Source organism: Melanerpes formicivorus, unplaced genomic scaffold (assembly GCF_026170545.1).
Source record: "Melanerpes formicivorus ecotype bairdi unplaced genomic scaffold, bMelFor1.0.p_v2 SCAF_14, whole genome shotgun sequence".
In the NCBI taxonomy this organism is placed as follows: domain Eukaryota; kingdom Metazoa; phylum Chordata; class Aves; order Piciformes; family Picidae; genus Melanerpes; species Melanerpes formicivorus.
This window is the reverse complement of record NW_027142366.1, coordinates 10,038,504-10,058,040: the sequence shown is the minus strand read 5'-3', so window position 1 is coordinate 10,058,040 and position 19,537 is coordinate 10,038,504. Positions and strand designations below refer to the sequence as shown.

General features: G+C 52.2%; 2 protein-coding genes across 5 annotated transcripts; one reads left to right on the top strand and one right to left on the bottom strand.

Moving 5' to 3' along the window:
• Positions 1-814: 814 nt before the first annotated feature.
• Positions 815-14,298, bottom strand: E4F1 (E4F transcription factor 1). Of its 4 annotated transcripts, none has more exons than XM_068146918.1 (14): positions 13,957-14,298; positions 13,414-13,565; positions 13,178-13,277; positions 12,482-12,687; positions 12,160-12,280; positions 10,808-10,960; positions 9,730-9,896; positions 8,397-8,624; positions 7,819-7,924; positions 6,645-6,862; positions 5,211-5,409; positions 4,624-4,784; positions 2,995-3,057; positions 815-1,968 (listed from the first exon to the last, which is right to left on the bottom strand). In XM_068146918.1, exons 1-14 carry the CDS (start codon positions 14,111-14,113, stop codon positions 1,621-1,623), a joined length of 2,379 nt encoding a protein of 792 aa, XP_068003019.1. In that variant the 5' UTR covers positions 14,114-14,298; the 3' UTR covers positions 815-1,620. The 4 variants fall into 4 exon arrangements, with proteins under 4 accessions (XP_068003019.1, XP_068003020.1, XP_068003017.1 ...); XM_068146919.1 differs by having other exon boundaries at positions 13,178-13,274; XM_068146916.1 differs by having other exon boundaries at positions 8,397-8,627; positions 13,957-14,297.
• Positions 14,299-14,619: 321 nt separating this feature from the next.
• On the top strand, positions 14,620-18,759 carry PGP (phosphoglycolate phosphatase). The gene is made up of 2 exons (XM_068146922.1): positions 14,620-15,244; positions 16,323-18,759. The coding sequence occupies exons 1-2, from the start codon at positions 14,620-14,622 to the stop codon at positions 16,646-16,648; spliced, it is 951 nt and encodes a 316-aa protein (XP_068003023.1). The 3' UTR covers positions 16,649-18,759.
• Positions 18,760-19,537: the final 778 nt, after the last annotated feature.

Here is a 19,537-nt window from a genome sequence, read left to right as displayed (position 1 = left end):
TTCAACAAGGCAAAGGGCAAGGTCCTGCACCTAGGTCAGGGCCATCCTAGATACCAATCCAGGCTGGGGGGTGGGGAGCTGAGAGCAGACCTGCAGGAAAGGACTTGGGGGAGCTGGTGGGTGAGAAGCTGGACATGAGCCAGCAGTGGGCACTTGCAGCCCAGAAGGCATTTGCAGACTGGGCTACATCAAAAGCAGTGTAGTCAGCAGATGGAGAGAGGGGATTCTGCCCCTCTGCTCCAGTGAGGCCTCATGTGGAGTGCTGTGTCCAGCTGTGGAGCCCTCAACACAGGAAGGATGTGGACCAAAAAGGTTCTCTGCTGCGGTGACATTCTGCACAATGATCTGGTGACCAGAGTTTGCTTGATTTACAGTCTGCTGCACAACCTTCATAATGTGGCTGTCAACCTGCAGGAAGGGCAAGAGGCCAAAAAATGATTGCAGGGCTGGAGCACCTCTGCTATGAGGACAGGCTGAGGAAGCTGGGGGTGTTCAGCCTGGAGAAGGCTCCAGGGAGAGCTAACAGGGGCCTGCCAGTACCTGAAAGGGGTGATGTTGTCATCATCTGAAGCATCTCAAGAAAACTCTCTGCCTTAACATCAGAAGATAAAAGTAAACCCAAAGCTATGAAGTGTTCTTCTAATATCCCTCTGAAGGCATCACTTGAAAGATTCCAGAGCATGGCTGTGCTGCCCTGTCTGGGGTAGAAAACAGAGTGTTTGACTCACCCCAAATGAAGGTTTCTTGAGCACAGCGTTCAGTTCTCCACCACTTCTACTGTTCAAAGACTAAGAGAGCAGAAACTAGAGAAGTATCATAGGAACTTTAAATAATTTTATTTGGAAAGATGCTTTTATTTACAGGCCAAATCTGTACAATCCCCAATTAAAAACCCACCTCTGGTTTCAAATAAAAAAGAACCGCTGTACACTATGGCTTTACCAAACAGCTGGCTCCCAGAGCAGCCTGTCTGGCAGTGCAAGGGGCTAGGGGTGCCTTCTATCAGAGACCAGCATGTAAGGCTACTTGTCCAGGGGAGGGAAGAGACAGGAGGCAAAGAAAAATGAAAAAAAGAGGGGAGAAAAGCAAAAAGAGTAGCAGGGCAGGGGGGACAGAAAGGAAAAGAGTGGGGGAAAGAAAGGGGAACAGTGCAGTACCATGCCTCAGGAGGACTGGAGCTGTGAGGTTAAAGGCCTGGAAGCTATGGAGTGGTGATGAGCACACACCAGAGCTCCCTATGTTTGGTTCTCTTGGTTTCAGATGCAGATGATGAAGCTGTCTCTGAGGAGACTTTGCAGAGTTGCTTCACTTTCTGAATCCTTGAAGCACCAGAAGGCTGCTGTCCTGTGGTCAGAGGTAAATGCTTTGCAAACATCTGCCCTTCTCGGGGCAGCCGTATAAAATACTGTCAGGTAGGGGCTTAGGCACTCCCACCATGTAACCATGCAGAGTATTAACTCCTGCCATATCCATTTCAAGCAGAAAAGCCCTGAAGTTGTACCATCCCCACTCACCCTCAGAAGCCTCCTCTTCCTCCCTTCTCTGGGCAAACTCAGCACTGACCCAACTCCCTGTTGAGTTTGCCTTGACTGTCAGGGACTCGCTGCACGCAGCTGCTGCTCACACAATCACAGTCTGCACCTCCACCTCCCCCTCCTGCGAGGCAATCAGTAACTCTCCTGCATGCTCCATGATTTCAATGTCCTCAGATGCCACCATTGTCACCGTGGCTTCTTCTGCCTCAATGCCACCCTCGGTGGTCAGCACGGCTCCTTCTCCGATGGCCGAGGCCAGCGTCATGGCCACCTGCTCCGTCAGGCTCTCGGGGGTGGCAATGGTGATGGTGTCTGCGGCGTCTGTGCTCACCTCCGAGTTCTCTGCCACGGTGACGTTCTGCACAATGATCTGGTGACCAGAGTTTGCTTGATTTACAATCTGCTGCACCACCTTCATAATGTGGCTGTCAACCTGCAGGAAGGGCAAGAGGCCAAGTTACCTCTCAGTGTGTTGTCCTCTAAGCACAGACATTTAGCACAGAGCTACAGAATCCTTTGGGTTGGAAAAGGCCTTTCAGATCATCCAGTCCAACTGTTCCCTACCTCTACCAAGTCTGGTGCTAAGCCATGGCCCTCAGCACTGAATCTCTGCAGCTTTGAAACACCTCCCTGGGCAGCTTGCTCCAGGGTTTGAGAACCCTCTCAGTCAAGAAGCTTGTTCTAGTGCCCAACTTAAACCTCCCCTGGGGCAACCTGAGGCTGTTTCCTCTTGCCCTGTCACTTGCCCCTTGGGAGAAGAAACCAACCCCCACCTCACTTCAACCACCTTTCAAGGAGTTGTACAGAGCCAGGAGGTCTCCCTTCAGCCTCCTTTTCTGCACGCTGAACAAGCCCAGTTCCCTCAGCTGCTTCTCACCAGCCATACTCTCCAGACCCTTCACCAGCTTCACTGCCCTTCTCTGGACCTGCTCCAGCCCCTCAATGTCCTTTTTGGAGTGAAAGCCCCTAAACTGAGCACAGGATTCAAGGTATGGCTTCACCAGTACCAAATACTACCCTGGTCCTGTTGGCCACACTATTGCTGATCCAGCACAGGCTGCTGTTGGCCTTCTTGGCCACCTGGGCACACCCTGGCTCCTCTTCAGCTGCTGCTGACCAGCACACCCAGGTCTTTCTCTCCAGTGACATCATCACCACAAACAAGGTGTGATGACCAGGAGGACAGTACAGGCAACACATACAAGTGTCCTCAGCCAGCAGCTCTGCTCCCATGCATGCCACCACACAAGTCACAAGCCACCATCCTGGAGGGGATCTGGGATTAACAGCGCTCCAACCAACCCAGTGTGACTAGCAGAATGGTTTTACCTGCCTCTGTAGTGCTGACCTGTGTATGTGAATGATCTGAAGCTGGCTTATTTAACAGGACTGTCAGTCACTGAAAGTGACTCATTTTATCTACAAGTCCCCAAAATAACAGTTTATGTGAAGGCTTTACCTCATGTCTTGTCCCTTCTATTATTTCAGTAGCTTCACTGGTCTCCATGTCTTCAGTAGCAGTCTGGAAAGACAAAGTAGGATCCTTCACTTTATGGGTTATGACAAAAAAACCCAAACCAAAACCCAGCTTTTTCTTACCAAGACACAAAACACTAAGATGTTTTACAAAAGCCTTTCTATTCCCTCAGATGTCTCTCAGAAATTCCCTCCAAATCCCATCATCAAGAGCTACTTCAATGCAGAGTGCTCACAAATAAGGAGAAAAACTATGGCAGAACTAAAGGGAGTCACAGACTGGTTTGGGTTGGAAGGGACCTGATCTTATCTAGTTCCAAGCCCCTGCCATGGGCAGAGCCACCTTCTACTAGACCAGGTCACTCAAGGCCTCATCCAACCTGGCTGAACACCTCCAGGCTTGAAGCCTCCACAACTCCTCCAAGAATAAGGAATTCTCTCTCCCTTGCTCTCTTTCTCTTCTCCTTTGGGAAGGGAGAAGGCTTCACAGAGTCTGTCACTCATTTAGTGACCAGCCCAGCAGCCACTCATGACAGATTGATTTGGTGCCCAATGTGGCCCAAACAGGGGCTGATAATGCCTAAGGAGCTGGAATTCTGGCTTGGTCAGCTGAGAGAGGATAAGGTTGTTTCCTCTGAAAGCCTTCAAGCAGACCTATCACATCATGTTACTGCCGAGTACAGCATCACATTGAGTCTTCTGGGAGTGGGCTTGAGAGTTGAGTGCTGCTGCCTCACCTCCTGAATACCTTCTGGTATTGTTCCCTTGGTCTTTTATTTGTGGTTTATCCCTTTGGGCAAAGGCTGCCACTTGGCTGTGGTGGTTCCCACTGATCTGTGCTGGGCAGAGACTGAGCTGGGCACCCCATGCACCACACAGTGGATTTTGTTACTAATTACACCTTCAGTTTCACCATGGGCAATGCTGCTCTTGCTTTCCATGCCCAGATGATCCACTAAATCCTGAAGATTTGGGATAGGGCTGGTATTGGAACAGCAGAGTTTTAGCACTGGACTGAGCCTCCTGAATGGAGGGCGTCAGGTTAGACACTGGGGCAGGTAGAGTTGCTGTGCAACCACCTCAATTCCTCTGGTGTGTGTACACCACAGCTACGCAGACCCCCTGAGCCCCTCTGACACACACCACAGCTACTCAGACCCCCTGAGTCCCTCTGACACACACCACAGCTACGCAGACCCCCTGGACTCCAACACTGAGCAGTGCTGATACTCTGACTCCCCTCACCCTGGGAGACCTGCACAAGAGATTCAGCTTTTAGGAATAAAATGGCAGGGCTGTCCCAGTCCAGACAGAAGAGGGTATCACAAACATGTTCTGCACTGCAGGGATACTGATCCTTCCTGGGGCTGTAGCAGAAAGCACCAGCATCCCTTCTGGGAGGGGACAGTGGTTACGAGTGAGCATCTGACATTTAGTAGCCAGCCCAGCCCTATCCCCTGACAATCCACACTCCTAGGGTCATGAAGGCAGAAGTAGCATTGGCTAGGTCCTACTATATTTTCTCCTTGATGAGAAACATGCCCAAGTGGAGATTTTGCTGCCAGAACCCTGTACTGAGTTCAGCACAAGGAATGTCTGCCCCACTCCTTACCTCAATGATGTATTCCTGAGTGTCTGCTACCACAGAAGAGAACTCCACCAACACAGTGTGAGGATCTTCAGAAATGACAGTTGCAGCCAAGTTGTCAGCTGACTGACTTTCCTCAGACACTATCACTTCTTCCACATCTTTCATAGCAAGGAGGCAGCCACCTGGATTCCAAAAACACCACACAAAGATTATTTTCCATGACCACCCCAAATATAGGCATACCTGCAAAAAAAACCCCATGCTGTACAAAGAGGACCCCTCTAAGAGGATGCTGCTGACAAGCCACCAGCAGTCAGATGAGAGCCATCCCACCGAGACAGGCCAAGTGGTCATCCCAGCATGGTAGGGGTTGGAAGGGGCCTCTAAACTCCAGCCAAAGCAGGATCATGTAGGGCAAGTCACACAGGAACACATCCAGAGGGGTCTTGAAAGTCTCCTGAGAAGACTCCGCAACCACTCTGGGCAGCCAGCTCCAGGGCTCTGGCACCCTCACACCTAGGATTCAATCTGTGACCTTCCCCAGTGCCCAGTTGTAGAACCTCACTCTGCCAAGCACACCTTGGTGCAGCCAAGCTGTGCCAGCTCACCTTTGGTTTTCAGGTGCCTGTTGAGGGTGCCGTGCTCGGCGAAGCCACGGCCGCACTTGTAGCACTTGAAGGGCTTCTCGCCTGTGTGCCGCCGGATGTGGCGCACCAGGGAGCCCTTCTCGTGGAAGGCGCGGCCGCAGTACTGGCAGACGTAGGGCTTGTGCTCCAGGTGGGTACGGAAATGGACATCCTGGGCGTTCTGTGCAGAGAGAGAGCCCAGCAAAGGGCAGCTCAAGGCAGTGACAAACTCAAGCAAGGTGGATTTTAGAATTAGAGCACCGAGTTTGGTGGGAGAACACCTTTAAGATCATGGAGTCCAACCCTTAACCCAGCACTGCCAGGTCACCACTAAACCATGACCCTCAGCACCACATCTCTAGGGCTTTGAAACCCCTCCAGGAATGGGGACTCCACCACTGCCCTAGGAAGCCTGGGCCAGGCCTTGACCATCCTCAGGTGGAAGAAATTGTTCCTCGTGTCCAACCTAAACCTTCCCTGGTACAACTTGAGGCCATTTCCTCTTGTCCTATTGCTTGTTGCCTGGGAGAAGACACCAACCCCGACCTGGCACAAACCTCCTTTCAGGGAATTGTGGAGCGCCATAAGGTCTCCTCTCAGCATCTGAAAGACTTGCTTTTAGTCTCCTGGCTTGTACCAGCAATAGAGTAGCCAGCAGGACCAAAGCAGGGATTGTTCCCCTGTACACAACACTGGTGGGGCCACACCTTGAATCCTGGGGTCAGTTTGGGGGCTCTCACTCCAAAAAGGACATTGAGGGGCTGAAGCAGGTCCAGAGAACAGCTGGTGAAGAACCTGGAGAACAGGTCTGGTGAGGAGCAGCTGAGGGAATTGGGGTTGTTCAGCCCAGAAGAAAGGAGGCAGAGGGGAGATCTCATTGCTCTCTCCAACTCCCTGAAAGGAGGTTGGTGCCAGGTGGAGGCTGGTCTGTTCTCTCAATGAGCAAGTAACAGAACAAGAGAAAATGGCCTTGAGGTGCACTAGGGCAGGTTTAGGTTGGACATTAGAAGAAACCTCTTGACTCAAAGGGTTCTCAAACACTGGGACAAGCTGCCCAGGGAGGTGGCTAAATTCCAATCCCTTGCAGATGTTTAAAAGTGCTGAGGGCCAGGGTTTAACATCAGACTTGGTAGAGTTAGAGAATGGTTGGACTGGATGATGTGAAAACTCTTTTCCAACTGAAGTGATTCTATTAATACATCACTTTTTCCAGACATCAAGGAACAGTTTCTTCCCAAACATGAAAGGTTTTGCAAGCCTGTCCCTCTCTTGCCCACTGAAAGAAAAGCTCCTTCTGGAGCTCTGGATCATCAGAGAGGCAGATAAGTGTTCCTATTTGTTCTTTCAGGAGCAAACCCCCCTAACTTCTCCCAAAGGACAACCTGAAGGGCAGGGAGCTGTGAAAGGGGGGCCCACCTTTGTCTTGTACCGCTTGCCACAGGTAGGGCAGGAGTAGGGCCTCTCGTCGGAATGCACCCGGCGGTGCCCCTTCACGTGGGCAATGGTCTTGTAGAGCTTCCCGCACTCTCCGCAGCGGAAGCGACGCTCGTTCACGTGCACTTCCTGATGCCTCTTCAGCAGATAGCCCTTGGTGAACTCTTTGCCACATTCCTCGCACTTAAAAGGTTTGTAATCTAGAGAGGGACACAGGGAGAACGCATGGATGATACAGGACAACCAGCAGGAGCAAGCATCTAGGGACAAAATTCTATCACCTGCAGAATTCTTACAAAGAAATGATGCCAGAGAAGGGGGGAAATCGGATTTTTCAACTGCAGCTTCAGGCTTTCTCATTCTGTGAATCACAGAATGATCTGGGTTGGAAGGGACCTTAAAGATCATCTAGTTCTAACCCCTCTGCCATGGGCAGGGACAGCCCCCACTAGACCTAGACCAGGTTGCTCAAGGTCCCATCCAAACTGGCCTTGAACACCTTCAGAGAGAGGGCATCCACAACCTCTCTGGGCAACCTGTTCCAGTGTCTCACCACCCTCACTGTAAAGAATTTCTTCCTGATCTCCAGCCTAAATCTCCCCTCTTCCATCTTAAAGCCATTGCCCCTCATCCTATCACTACAAGCCTTTGAATAAAGCCCCTCCCCAGCTTCCTTGTAGGCCCCTTCAGGTCATGGAAGGCAGCTTTCAGGTCCCCCCAGAGCCTTCTCTGCTCCAGGCTGAGCATCCCCAACTCTCACAGCCTGTCTGGGTAAGGGAAGTGTTCCAGCCCTCCTGATCATCTTTATGGCCCCCCCCGGGCTTGCTTTTAAGAGAATTCTGCTCAAATGTTGTTCTTTGGCAGCAGTTCCAGCTTACCACCCTGCTCTGCCTTACTAACCTTTTTATTGCCCTCCTCACCAAACTGCTTTCAAGGATGCACTGCTGGCCCTGAAACATGGAAAGTTTGGTAGTTTTTTCAGTATTTCTTTTATCCTCTATTCTGGAGCTCAACCAAAATAAACTGTTTCATATTAGTCTGTTAAGCATCAACAGATTGCACAGCTACTGGCCATGTAAAGGCAGGGTATCTGAAACTTAAGGTGTCTGCAAGACCTGGCACATTGCAGACAACAGCATAAGCAACAGAGCTTTACCTAAATGACCTCTGATGTGTGTTTCAAGGGAAGCAGCTTCACTGAAGGCTTCATTACACTGAGGACAAACATAACTTTTGTACCCATTTGTTCTTTCCACGTTGGTCTGTTGGGAAGAAAACGGAGCAACGTAACTATTTCTTGTACTGGTGTGTGCACCAGTTAAGTACTGCCACCCTGCTAACTCCTCCAGCTTTGCCAAGGAAGAGGCCTGTTATGAACAGGAGAGAGCAGACGTGTGCTTACACAATGCTTAGAGCACACATGAAAAGACATCATAAAAATTTGACCCAAAGACCCAGGCATGGGCAGAGATGTGCTGAAAAGACACAGGGTGCTGAGGCATAACCTGTCCTCAGCCCAGCACAGGCAGGGTGAAAACCTTCCTCCAGTGGGGAATCACAGAATATCTCTGGTTGGAGAAGACCTCAAGGTCATCCAAGTCCAACCCTCAACTCAGCACTGAAGGGTCACCACTAAACCAGGTCCCTATGTGCCAGGTGCACACATAGCTTGAACACCCCCAGGGATGGTGACTCCACCACTGCCCCAGGCAGACCATTCCAATGCAAACATACAGACTCTGCTTGCTCTACTTCAACACACTGCTGCTCCCCACATGGCTCCTCCTCTGCTTCCACCACTTCATTTTCTAGTTCTTCTGCAGCAGCCACAGCAGGCTCAGGGGGCTTCTGCATCTCCTCCACAGCAACTCTCTCGATGACAATGCCTGAATTCCTCATGGCCTGCCTCAGCAGGTTCTCACTGTTCGCTTCTCCCTCGCAGGGCAGCTCCTCAGGATGTGGCTGCTGAAGGAAGGAACAACCCAATTCATTAGTACAGCAAATAACATTTTACAGCCGCATTGCCACAGCAGTCCCTCTTCCTAAGGGATCTAACAGAATGAGAATCCCACCACTGCCACTAAACCACATCCCTCAGTACTGCATCTACACATCTTTTAAACACCTCCAGGGATGGTGACTCCACCACCTCCCTGGGCAGCCTGTCCCAGTGGCAGTACTGTGACAGGCAGTTTAAAGATCATCAAGGGGATGATCTTGGACCGAGAAGGAAGAAAAGGTAAATCTGTACTCTGAAAACGTATAGCCCAGGGAGCATGCAGACCTTAGCAGAGCCTTGGATCAGGTCAGTGCTGGTTGACAGATGTGCAACACCAGAGAAAGAGGTGAGAGGTGTGCAGCTGTGTGTAAAACCCAAGTAGCAATGGCTTTGCAAGAAGTAACTTTCTTTTTCAGATAGCAGGAAAAATTTCTTCCCTGCAAGGCTCTCAGGCACTGGAACAGCTTGCCCAGGGAGGAGGTGGAGTCATCATCCCTGGAGGTGTTTAAAAGATGTATGGATGTGGTGCTAAGGAACATGGTCTGATGTGGTTTAGTGGTGGCAGCTTAGGAGCAGTGGTGGGATTGTGAGCTCTGGGTGAGTGATTGGGCTTGATGATCAAAAAGGTCTCTGCCAACCTCAACAGTTCTATAAGTCTATGAGAAGCCTCTGCTCTCAACCAGGGTATGGCCAATAGAAGCACCTTCTGTAGCATTCAATGTATGGTGGTGAACCCTACCCCATCCCATGTGCTGTACACACACTGCCAAGCCAAGCCACAGCCAGGCCAGAGCAGAGTCCACCTTCTATGTTCTCAGATGGAAAAGAAGTTCATGAAGCATTTACTTTATACAGATTTCATCTCAGCACCTAAGAACATTTTGTCTGTGAGGTGAAGAAATGGCACTTGGGGACATGATTGAATGGCCATGACAGTCTTCAATTGAAGGTTGGACCTGATGATCATAGAGGTCTTTTCCAACCCAAACAATTCGATGATTCTACGAAATACCTCATACTATTTCTTTGCATAAAGTACACAGGGAATTTAAGAGAAATTACACTCACATCTTGGCCCAGAGATTTTGCATCCACCACAGGAAGCTCCTGCATTTGGACGTGGACCTCATGGAGCACATTGCCTTTTGCATCTGTCATGAGGTGAATGACGGGCGAGGCCTCGATGGATTCACCGCCTATGGATGTGACAGTCTCTGTGTTGGAGCTACAGGATCCTTCAAGAGAAGCAGCACAAGGAGTCACCCAGTGTACCACCACCCCTCAGCAATCTGCTGTGTCCTGAGTACCTGGTGCCTGCTAAAGCCATGTTTGTAACAGACCCTCAGGCACTCCGCACAGCCAACACTTAGCCACACGCCAAGTGTAAAGGTTAATCTTGAGGTTAATCACTTAGCTTTGTAACAACAGCAATGTCTGCAGCTCAGAAGGCAAATGGCAGCCTGGGCTGCACCAAAAGCAACATAACCAGCAGATGGAGAGGTGATTCTGCCCCCCCTGCTCCACTCTGGGGAGACCTCACCTGGAGTACTGCATCCAGCTCTGGAGCCCTAAACACAGGAAAGGCATGGACCTGAGGGAGCAGGCCCAGAGGAGGGCCACAAAAATGACCAGGGGCATGGAGCACCTCTGTTACAAGGACAGACTGAGGGAGCTGGGGTCATTCAGCCCCAAGAAGAGAAGGCTCCAGGGAGATCTTAGCAGCCTCCCAGTACCTGAAAGGGATTACTAGAAGGCTGCAGAGAGACTGTTTCCAAAGGCCTGCAGTAACAGGACAAAGGGCAGGGGTTTGAAATGACAGAAGAGCAGATTTAGATTGGATGTTAAGAACAAGTTCTGCACCATGAGGGTGCTGGAACACTGCAACAGGTTGCCTGGGGAGGTAGTTGAGGCCCCATCCCTCGAGCTATCCAAAGTCAGGCTGGACAAGACTCTGAGCCACCTGATCTCGGGGAGGCTGTCCACGCTGCCTGCAGGGGGGTCGGAATAGATGACCTTCGGAGGTCCCTTCCAACCCAAACCATTCTATGATTTCCTTTCTCCTACATAAAAGTCATAAATTGAACACCAGAGAGATATTTCCTTCCACCAGTGAGAAAGAATTTAAAGCTCAAGTGCTGTCACTGACCTGTTGGCAGATCATCTTTATTGACCACGATCTCTTTGTTCACGTTCAAGCGGATTTTTTCGGTGCAAGGCGTCAGGGATTTCAGGTGCCGAGTCAAAGCTCCCGATTCCCGGAAGCTTTTCCCACATTTGTTGCATTTATAAGGTCTTTCATCTGGAAATGAGGAGAATGGACACAACAGTATTAAACTAACCATAGCCAGCATGCAACAGGCTGCCAGAAGAACACTTCCAGCCTTCTGCAGCCAGCACACTGCGTTTAGACCACACCTTGTGTGGCCTCCCAGGGAGCTCCACACTCTCCGCTCAGAGGAAGGTGGAAAGCAGCAATGAATCGCATGGAAGGTGAGCTGGATCACAGGATGGTTTGTGTTGGAAGGGACCTAAAAGATCATCTAGGTCCAACCTCCCTCTCTGCCATAGGCAAAGACACCTCCTCCTAGACCAGGTTGCTCAAGCAGCTTCAACAGCTTCTCTGGAACACTTGTTCCAGTGCACAACCCTCAGGGGGGAAAATTTCACAGAGTCACAGAACATTAGGGGCCAGAAGGGACTGCTAGAGACCATCCGGTCCAACCTCCCTGCCAGAGCAGGATCACCTACAGTAGGTCACACAGGAAGACACCCAGGTGGGTTTTGAATGTCTCCAGAGATGACTCCACAACCTCTCTGGGTAGCCTGTTCCACTTCCTCCTAAATGTCCAATCTCAATCCAGCTTCTTCCCATTTAGAATAAGAATAGAATAGAATAAACCAGGTTGGAAGAGACCTTCAAGATCATCGCATCCAACCTATCATCTAACACCACCTAATCAACTAACCCATGGCACCAAGCACCCTGTCAAGTCTCCTCCTGAACACCTCCAGTGACGGCGACTCCACCACCTCCCCAGGCAGCCCATCCCAATGGGCAATCACTCTCTCTGTGTAAAACTTCCTCCTGACCTCCAGCCTGAACTTGCCCTGGCACAGCCTGCGACTGTGTCCTCTTGTTCTGGTGCTGGCTGCCTGGGAGAAGAGACCAACCTCTGCCTGTTTACAACCCCCCTTCAGGTAGTTGTAGAGAGCAGTAAGGTCACCCCTGAGTCTCCTCCTCTCCAGGCTAAGCAGCCCCAGCTCCCTCAGTCTCTCCTCATAGGGCTTGTGTTCCAAGCCCCTCACTAACTTTGTTGCCCTTTGAAGCCACTCTCCTTTACCCTGTCCATGCCTTTGTCAAAAGTCCCTCTGCAGCTCTCCTGTAGCCCCCTTGAAATCCTGGAAGGCTGCACTAAGGTCTCCCTGGAGCCTTCTCTTCTCCAGGCTGAACAACCCCAACTCCAGCAGTGAGGAGCTCTTTTTGGAGCACTGCCTTACCCGTGTGACACCGATGGTGTCGAATCAGAGAGCCTTTTGTCCTGAAGGATGTCCCACAGAGTTTACACTCATAGTCCTTTCTGCTGCTGTGCGTGATCATGTGAGCTTTCAGGATGCTGGCCTGGGGAAAGAATTCCGTCTTAAAAGATGTACCACGCAGTTAAAGGCTTTGCATTTCAACTGTGAAGAACATCAACACTCCTTCTGAAAGCTGAGCTGTGCTTTTCAAAGCAAAGGCCATCATGATCAAATCTGGAGACGTCTTTGTCAACAGACAGCACAAACAACTCGCTGAGCCGAACGCGGCCGCGGTGACACTCACCGTTTTAAACGTCTTCCGGCACAGCTCACACACGTATCTCCCTTCTTTGTTAATCAGCAGCTTAACCTTGATCAGCTCTGGGGAAACATCCTGCTCCTGCTCCCCAGGGTGGCCTTGCTCTTCAGCAACTTCTCCATCAATGTGGCCATTTGGGTTTTCAAACACATGGTCTCCTGCAACGATGACTTCTTTGATGTGCCCACTGCCTGGGGAGAGGGCAGCGAGATTCAGATTCATAGGACGGTCTGGGTTAGAAGAGAACTTAAACATCACCTAGTTCCAACCTCCCTGCCACGAGCAGAGACACACTCCACTAGACCAGGCTGTTCAAGGCCTCGAGAGAGTGATGCTCTATACAGAAGCTTTAGACCAATTTACTGTTTCAGTATTTCATGTGGTAGGAAGAAGCAGCTATTTTAAATGTGGAACACAGGTCTCTGCAAGATCATGAGTGCAGCATAAACATGAAAATGGACATTTGTGGAACAGAGTTTAAGCTCTAATTTGTACTAATGTGGAGAAAACTGCAAAGCTGGCCTAGGGACACCTCCCATCTCGGAGGTAATGCTCAGCCCCAGAGCTCAGTAGCAGCAAGGTCTCATGCATCCAACTCCAACACACAACAGAGGGAAGCCTGGCTGAATGACCCAGCTCCTGCCTCGGAGGGGGGATGAAGGCAAGCACCTCGCAGCTCACCTACTATAGCGGATGCGTTGCTGATTTCCTCTGCTATTGAAGATGCTTCAACAACTATATGAGCAACAGTTATCGACTCCTCGACAGAAGGAACCACCTGCTGTAACAGATGACATTTGAGCAGAGAGGTTTTATTACCTTGACAAACATTGCACTCTGTCCTCTCCCCTCCAACCCAACAGACCGTTGCATCCTAATTATTTTCAGTCAGAGCTTGAGGAGAAGCCTGCTGTCACCTTTTGTACTTCTTGCTTGAGGAGCCCTGCTGATGCAGCACCCAGAGCCTCTGGAGCTCGCTGGCAGACCTTCTGCAATTTGTGTTGCACAAATTCTTCCAAGGAGGTGAACTCTGCCTGGCAGCGGCCGCACTTGTGCACGTCATCTTCGTCTGCGATTGAAACACCAAGAACATTCGGCACCTCTGAAGGAGCTGCTTTACGCACAAAACTTATGTTCTGTGTGTCCCACATGCCCCGACTCCTGAAGAGAGGACCCGGGGGTGCCGGGGAGTAGTTTTGCTCCCTGAACGGAGCGGTTTCTGGAGCGGTTTCCCCGGCTTGGCCAGGCCCCGGGACTCCGCTCTCGCCATCCGGACGAGGAACGGAGCACAGCGAGAAACGGACACCCCGACGCCAGCCGCCTCCCGATGCCTGCTGACATCGGCACAGCCAGGACCTTCCCCGCGCCGAGCGCCGGTTCCGCCGGGACAAGCCCTCTCCGGCGTCCCCCAGGCCCCGCTCGCCCTGTCGCGGCTGCACCACCCGCCCCACGCCTGGTACCTTCCTCGCTGAAGGGCGCCGGGAGGCTGAGGAAGGCGGTGGGGCCGGCGGGAGGCGCGGAGGAGCCGGTACGATCAGCCGCCGCCTCCTCCCGCGGCTCGGCCGCAGCTGCCGTAAGCCCCGCCGGCCCCGCGCTCGTTGCCATCGCGGCCTCCATGTCGCAACGAGCCGCACCGCCAAGATGGCGGCTTTACGGCCGTGTCGTCATAACAACGGGCCGAGTGCCACGGGACGTGCCGCCGCGGGACTCGGGGGCGAACAGAACGGAGCACGGCCCGGGTGCCGGCGCGCAGGGTTAATGCCCGGTCCCACGCACCCCTCCCAATGACCTCTGACCCCGGTGCCCAGGTGGATTGGAGCTTAGCGAGTTACCTAACGAGCCCCCGGGGCCGCTGGATGGCCCAATGGGTCGCGAAACGCCTGGGGTGACCGCGCTCTTCTGGCCAATAGCAGCGCGGAGAGGGCGAGACTACGAGGAGGATGACCAATAAGAGCGCAGCGAGCCAGACAGCCTCTATAGCGACGTGCAGAAGGAAGGGAGAGAAGAACAGGTGGGAAGCTGGGCGGGGTAAGCAGGGCGGCCGCTATCCAATGGGAACGTGGGGAGGGTGTGGCGCGACCAATAGGGAGAGCCGGGGGGCGGGCACACGCAGAGGCGCGGTGATGGCGGCTATGGCTGGTGTTGGATCGCAGCGGTGCCGGCGATTGGAGGCTGAGACAGCTCGGGCTGTGCTGGCAGCCGCCGACACGCTGCTCTTCGACTGCGATGGCGTCCTGTGGCGGGGCGAGGCGGCGGTGGACGGCGCGGCGGCGGCGCTGGGTCGGCTGGCGGCGGCGGGCAAGCGGCTCTGCTACGTGACCAACAACAGCAGCCGGACCCGCGTGGCCTACACCGAGAAGCTGCGGCGGTTGGGCTTCCCGCCCGCCGAGACCCGCCACATCTTCGGCTCGGCCTACTGCGCTGCCCGCTACCTCCGCCAGGCCCTGCCGCCGGGCGCCGCCGCCTACGTGCTGGGCAGCCCCGCTCTCGCCGCCGAGCTGGAGGCCGTCGGTATCCGGCACCTGGGGCCCGGCCCCGCCGCCCTGCCCGGCCCCGCTCCCGCCGACTGGGCCCAGGCGCCCCTGGACCCCGCAGTGCGCGCCGTCCTCGTCGGTTTCGACGAGCACTTCAGTTACGCCAAGCTGTGCCAGGCCCTGCGCTACCTCCTGCGCGACGGCTCCGACTGCCTCCTCGTCGGTACCAACCGCGACCACCGCCTGCCGCTTGAAGGCGGCGCCGCCATCCCCGGTGCGTGGGGCGGGGGGGGCAGGGAGCCGGGAGGCTGCCGGGGGCTTCGCTTGCAGCCCGGTGGGAATAAGGAGGTGGCCACCCTTGGCGAGGACCCCCGGGTCTGGCGCTTCGTTAGTCTTGCACCTTTGTGTAGCATCCTGGAGCTTTGCCTTCTTACTGCATCCCCTAAAACAGGGAGAATCCCTGTTCATCCTTTACTCGGGGAATGGTGATTACTGTTTTATCTCTGTATAAGGCAATACTCCAGGCTTTATGCACTATCTCTTGAGACTGACCCCCTCTTTTTCCCTGTCCTTTTGTAAAACTGAGGGGTTCTCCTCCCAGAGCGCTGTGTGGATGTTGGGTGTTGGAGGAGCTCAGTCTGAGCTCTCCATCTCACAAAACAGAGCCTCAGGCACAGAATCTTATACAAATGAAGTGTCCTAACAGACTGGTCCAGCAGCAGGGGCAGGTTGAGCTGGGTGCCTCCAGAGAGGGATCCCACACACCCAGAGGGATCTCTTACAGCCTGTGTGGTCAACCTTCTTGTGACCTTCACATGCCCTTTGGTCCAGAGATAGATGTGGCCTGAGACTCCAACACCTTCCAGCTCCTTACCAAATTCATTTGCCGTTTCCAGGCTGTTATCTTGTCTAGCTGCAGATGCTGATGGCGTTTGTAGCCTTGAAGCCACCTTATCTTCTGATTTAGGCTGGTTAGGAGGCTCTGTTTTGAGCTGTGTTTGGGAAATCCTGGTGGAAACTTAGAGCTGGTGGCCTTGGGCTTTGGCAAATCCAGCTCCTCCTGCTGGAAGCAAAGCCAAGCAAACAGCAACTACAGCATGCAACGTGATTTGTTCTATTTAAAGCTTATTTAAGATCAACAACTAATCTGTTAATGCCAGGAGTCTCCTGCAGTCTCTAATGGAGGCATTGGAACAGGCTGCCTGCTCGGGGGGGTGGACTCACCATCCCTGGAGGTGTTCAAGAAGATGTAGATGTGCTTCAGGATGTAGTGCAGTGGTCATGCTGGTTGGGTTATGATCTGAAAGGCTTTCTTCAACACTAAGGGTTCTGTGATTCTCTTTCCTCCCCAGGCACTGGCTGCCTGGTGAAGGCGGTGGAGACGGCAGCCCAGCGTGAGGCCTTCATCGTGGGGAAGCCCAACCGCTACATGTTCGACTGCGTGGTCAGCGAGTTCAACATCGACCCTGCCCGCACCATCATGGTGGGAGATCGACTGGACACAGACATCCTGATGGGCAATAGTTGTGGCCTCACCACCCTGCTGACCCTCACTGGCGTCACCACGCTGGAGGAAGTGAAGGGCCACCAGGAGAGCGACTGTCCTACCAGGCAGAGCCTGGTGCCCCATTACTACGTCAACAGCATAGCTGACCTCCTCCCAGCACTGGGGGATTAGGACAGCAAAATGTTTGCAGCTTCTGCACCAGTAGGCTGAGGAGGGTCCCTGTGAATCACCTTGTGACAGTAACATACTCATAAGATACTACCTGGAGTTAGCAACCCTTAGCTTTTTAACCTTCCTGTCCTTGCAATGTGCTTCTGTTTACACCTTGGTCTTTAAATGCACTTTGATCAAAGAGGGCATTACGGTGTCACCCAGCTTGGGGCCTTCTTCTTAAATGATACCAACACATTTATCCAAGTGTTTGTGATGTCACCTTGTCCTCTAGACTGAGCTGAGGAAAGTTGAGCTGGTTGATCCAAGGCAAAAGAACCCAACACCTTGTGGTGTGTCCTTGCCCCAACAAGCTGCAGCTCAGTCTGGTTTATTCAGGGAAATGACTGTTGGAGTGTGTAGTAATGCAGTGGCTGTGCTTGCAGACATGGTGGCTGGCAGAGTTAGTGTTTGGCCTTAGATTGATTTGTTTTTTTCTGGACAGGTCCTATGTAGCAGTAGATCCACTGTGAGCATGACCTCAGGGCACAGAAAATGAAATTTCACCTCCTTTATTTAATCCTTGAAAATTGCACTTGAGATGCAGATCAGGATGATGCCACTCAAAATACAAGCAGTGTCTGCTGTGTGTTGTGGTTGTCCAAGTCTTGGATGTACATCCCAGAATCCCAGGATGCTGGGGGCTGGAAGGGACCTCTGAGGATCATCCAATCCAGGCAGATGGTCACCCACAGCAGCTTGCCCAGGATCACAATGTCCAGGTGGATTTGGAATCTCTCCAGAGAAGGAGACTCCACAACCTTTCTGGGCAGCCTGCTTCAGGGCTCCAGCACCTTCAATGCCTAGCAATTTTTCCTTCTGTACATACAGAGCTACCCTGATCCTGAACATAGATCAGAATATATGTAAATGATAAATTTAAATAGAATATATGATAATATATTTTGTTTCCCAGAAGGGAGGATGAAAGGAATGGACCTCAGCACTCACAGTAGGTTTCATTTTCAGCTCTTGCATTTGGCAATGCAGAAAGTCTGTAACCACCTAGGACTGTTGCTCACTGCTGCTGCTTCCCAGAAGTAAGTAACCAGATGGATCAGTACTGAGTTAGCTCTTCCCTCAGCGTCACAGCAGCTGCTTGGCTTTGCAGAGCCTGGGTTAGTGCCCAGTCCAGGGGGTGGATGTAGGACAGCTGTAGTACAGCTTTCCACTCAATCTCCTGGGAACACTGGCAGGGTGTGACAGTGACATGTGCTTCCTTTAAATACTTGAGGATAAGATCTTCCATGTGTGCCTGGCCTGGGGCCTGGCAGTGGCTGTTTGTCCAGTGGGCAGCAGTTGCTCCCTCAGGTGATGATTTTGCTTCTTGGGTGTGTTTGGGCGATGCGCACACAGACCACGGGGGAGATTTTTGTGCTGGCTCAATCGCAGGTCACAGCTGAAAGCTTTTGCTTGACAGAATCTGGTGAATATGCAAATAACATATTTGTTCCCTAGATCCCACTCTCAACAGTTAAACACTAGCCTGCCTTCCTCTTCCTGAGCTTCCTGAAGAGCTCTGACAGTGCTGATGCCATTTCCTTCCACATGGACACTTAAAGCTGGACTTTGCCACCTTTTATGTGCAGCAATAACCTTGTGGTTCGTGTCAGCTCTTGGTGTTAGCCCACAGTATTTGTTGCTGTCATCATGGGCTGTTGATTTGGAACTCAGCTGTGTGAAGAGTGTAGATAATCTCTTCCCTGCTCCTGTCTGGAAGGCTGTGACTAAGATCACAGGAATTCTTACACAGTGGGACTTGGGGTAACGTGGAAATGGACCTCATGGGTCTAAAGCAGGTAGGGGCTGACTTAATGTTGTAATCTTTGGTCCAGTTCCTGTGTCTGGTTCTTGCAATGTGTCAAATAAAGCAGAAGACACCAAGTGAGGTGTCCAGTCCTGTTCCAGCACCTCCTGTCCCTGCCAAGTCCTGCCCCTGCATGAGGGGGCTGTCACCCTGGTCCACATCTGAACTGTGCTGGTGAAGGTGTCAATCATGCTTCAAATCTCTGTAGCCACTTCCAAACAGTTTTCCAACCTCTACTTGAATTCACATTAAACTTCGAAACCTGTTTTGCCCTGGCTTGCTCTTTTGTAGTCCTTTCTCTAAGCCTTGCTGCTGCTGCCCTGGGTGGAAATTCCAGGAGTTAGGGATGCTGTCTGTGTTTTATCAGCTATAATCCTCACAGTCAGGACCAGGGGAAGGAATCCAAACCCCTGGAGTATATTCCTTGGATTTGGGCACACAGAGCTTTGTGGGGCTGTTGGCTTGGGGTTGGGATTCGCTTCTCTGAGCATAGCATTGAGCAGGTTGTGAAAAATCACAAAAAGAGAGGTTTGCTTTGTTCCTGTGCCTTAGATGAGGCAGGGCTTAAATTCCTGCCCATGAGGTGTGGCTGTTGAAATGCCTGTGGGGACAACGCCCGATCTGCATGTTTCAGCTCGCCTTCTGAGTGTCCTCTGCTAAGCTCTGCTGCATCAGAAGCTGTGCTGGGGGCAGCACTGCCTGGTCTGCAACCTCTGTTCACAGAAGCAGAAGGGATGGTTTGGCTGTGGTGAGACAGCGCTGTTCTCATTGGAGCTGCAGCACAGAGTGAAGTCTTCAATCATTCAGCTTTGATGATTAGCTGACTCAGGCTGGTGTTTGTCCAGGATTTGAGCTAGAAGAAATGGGGATCTTCTTGTGCTGGAGCAGTCCAAAGAAGGGCAATGAGGCTGGTGACAGGTCTGGAGAGCAGGTTTGGGGAGGAGTCGCTGTGGGAACTGGGGTTAGTCTGGAGAAAAGGAGGCTGAGAGGAGACCTGTCTCTCTACAAGTCCCTGAAAAGAGGTTGGAGCCAGGTGGGGGATG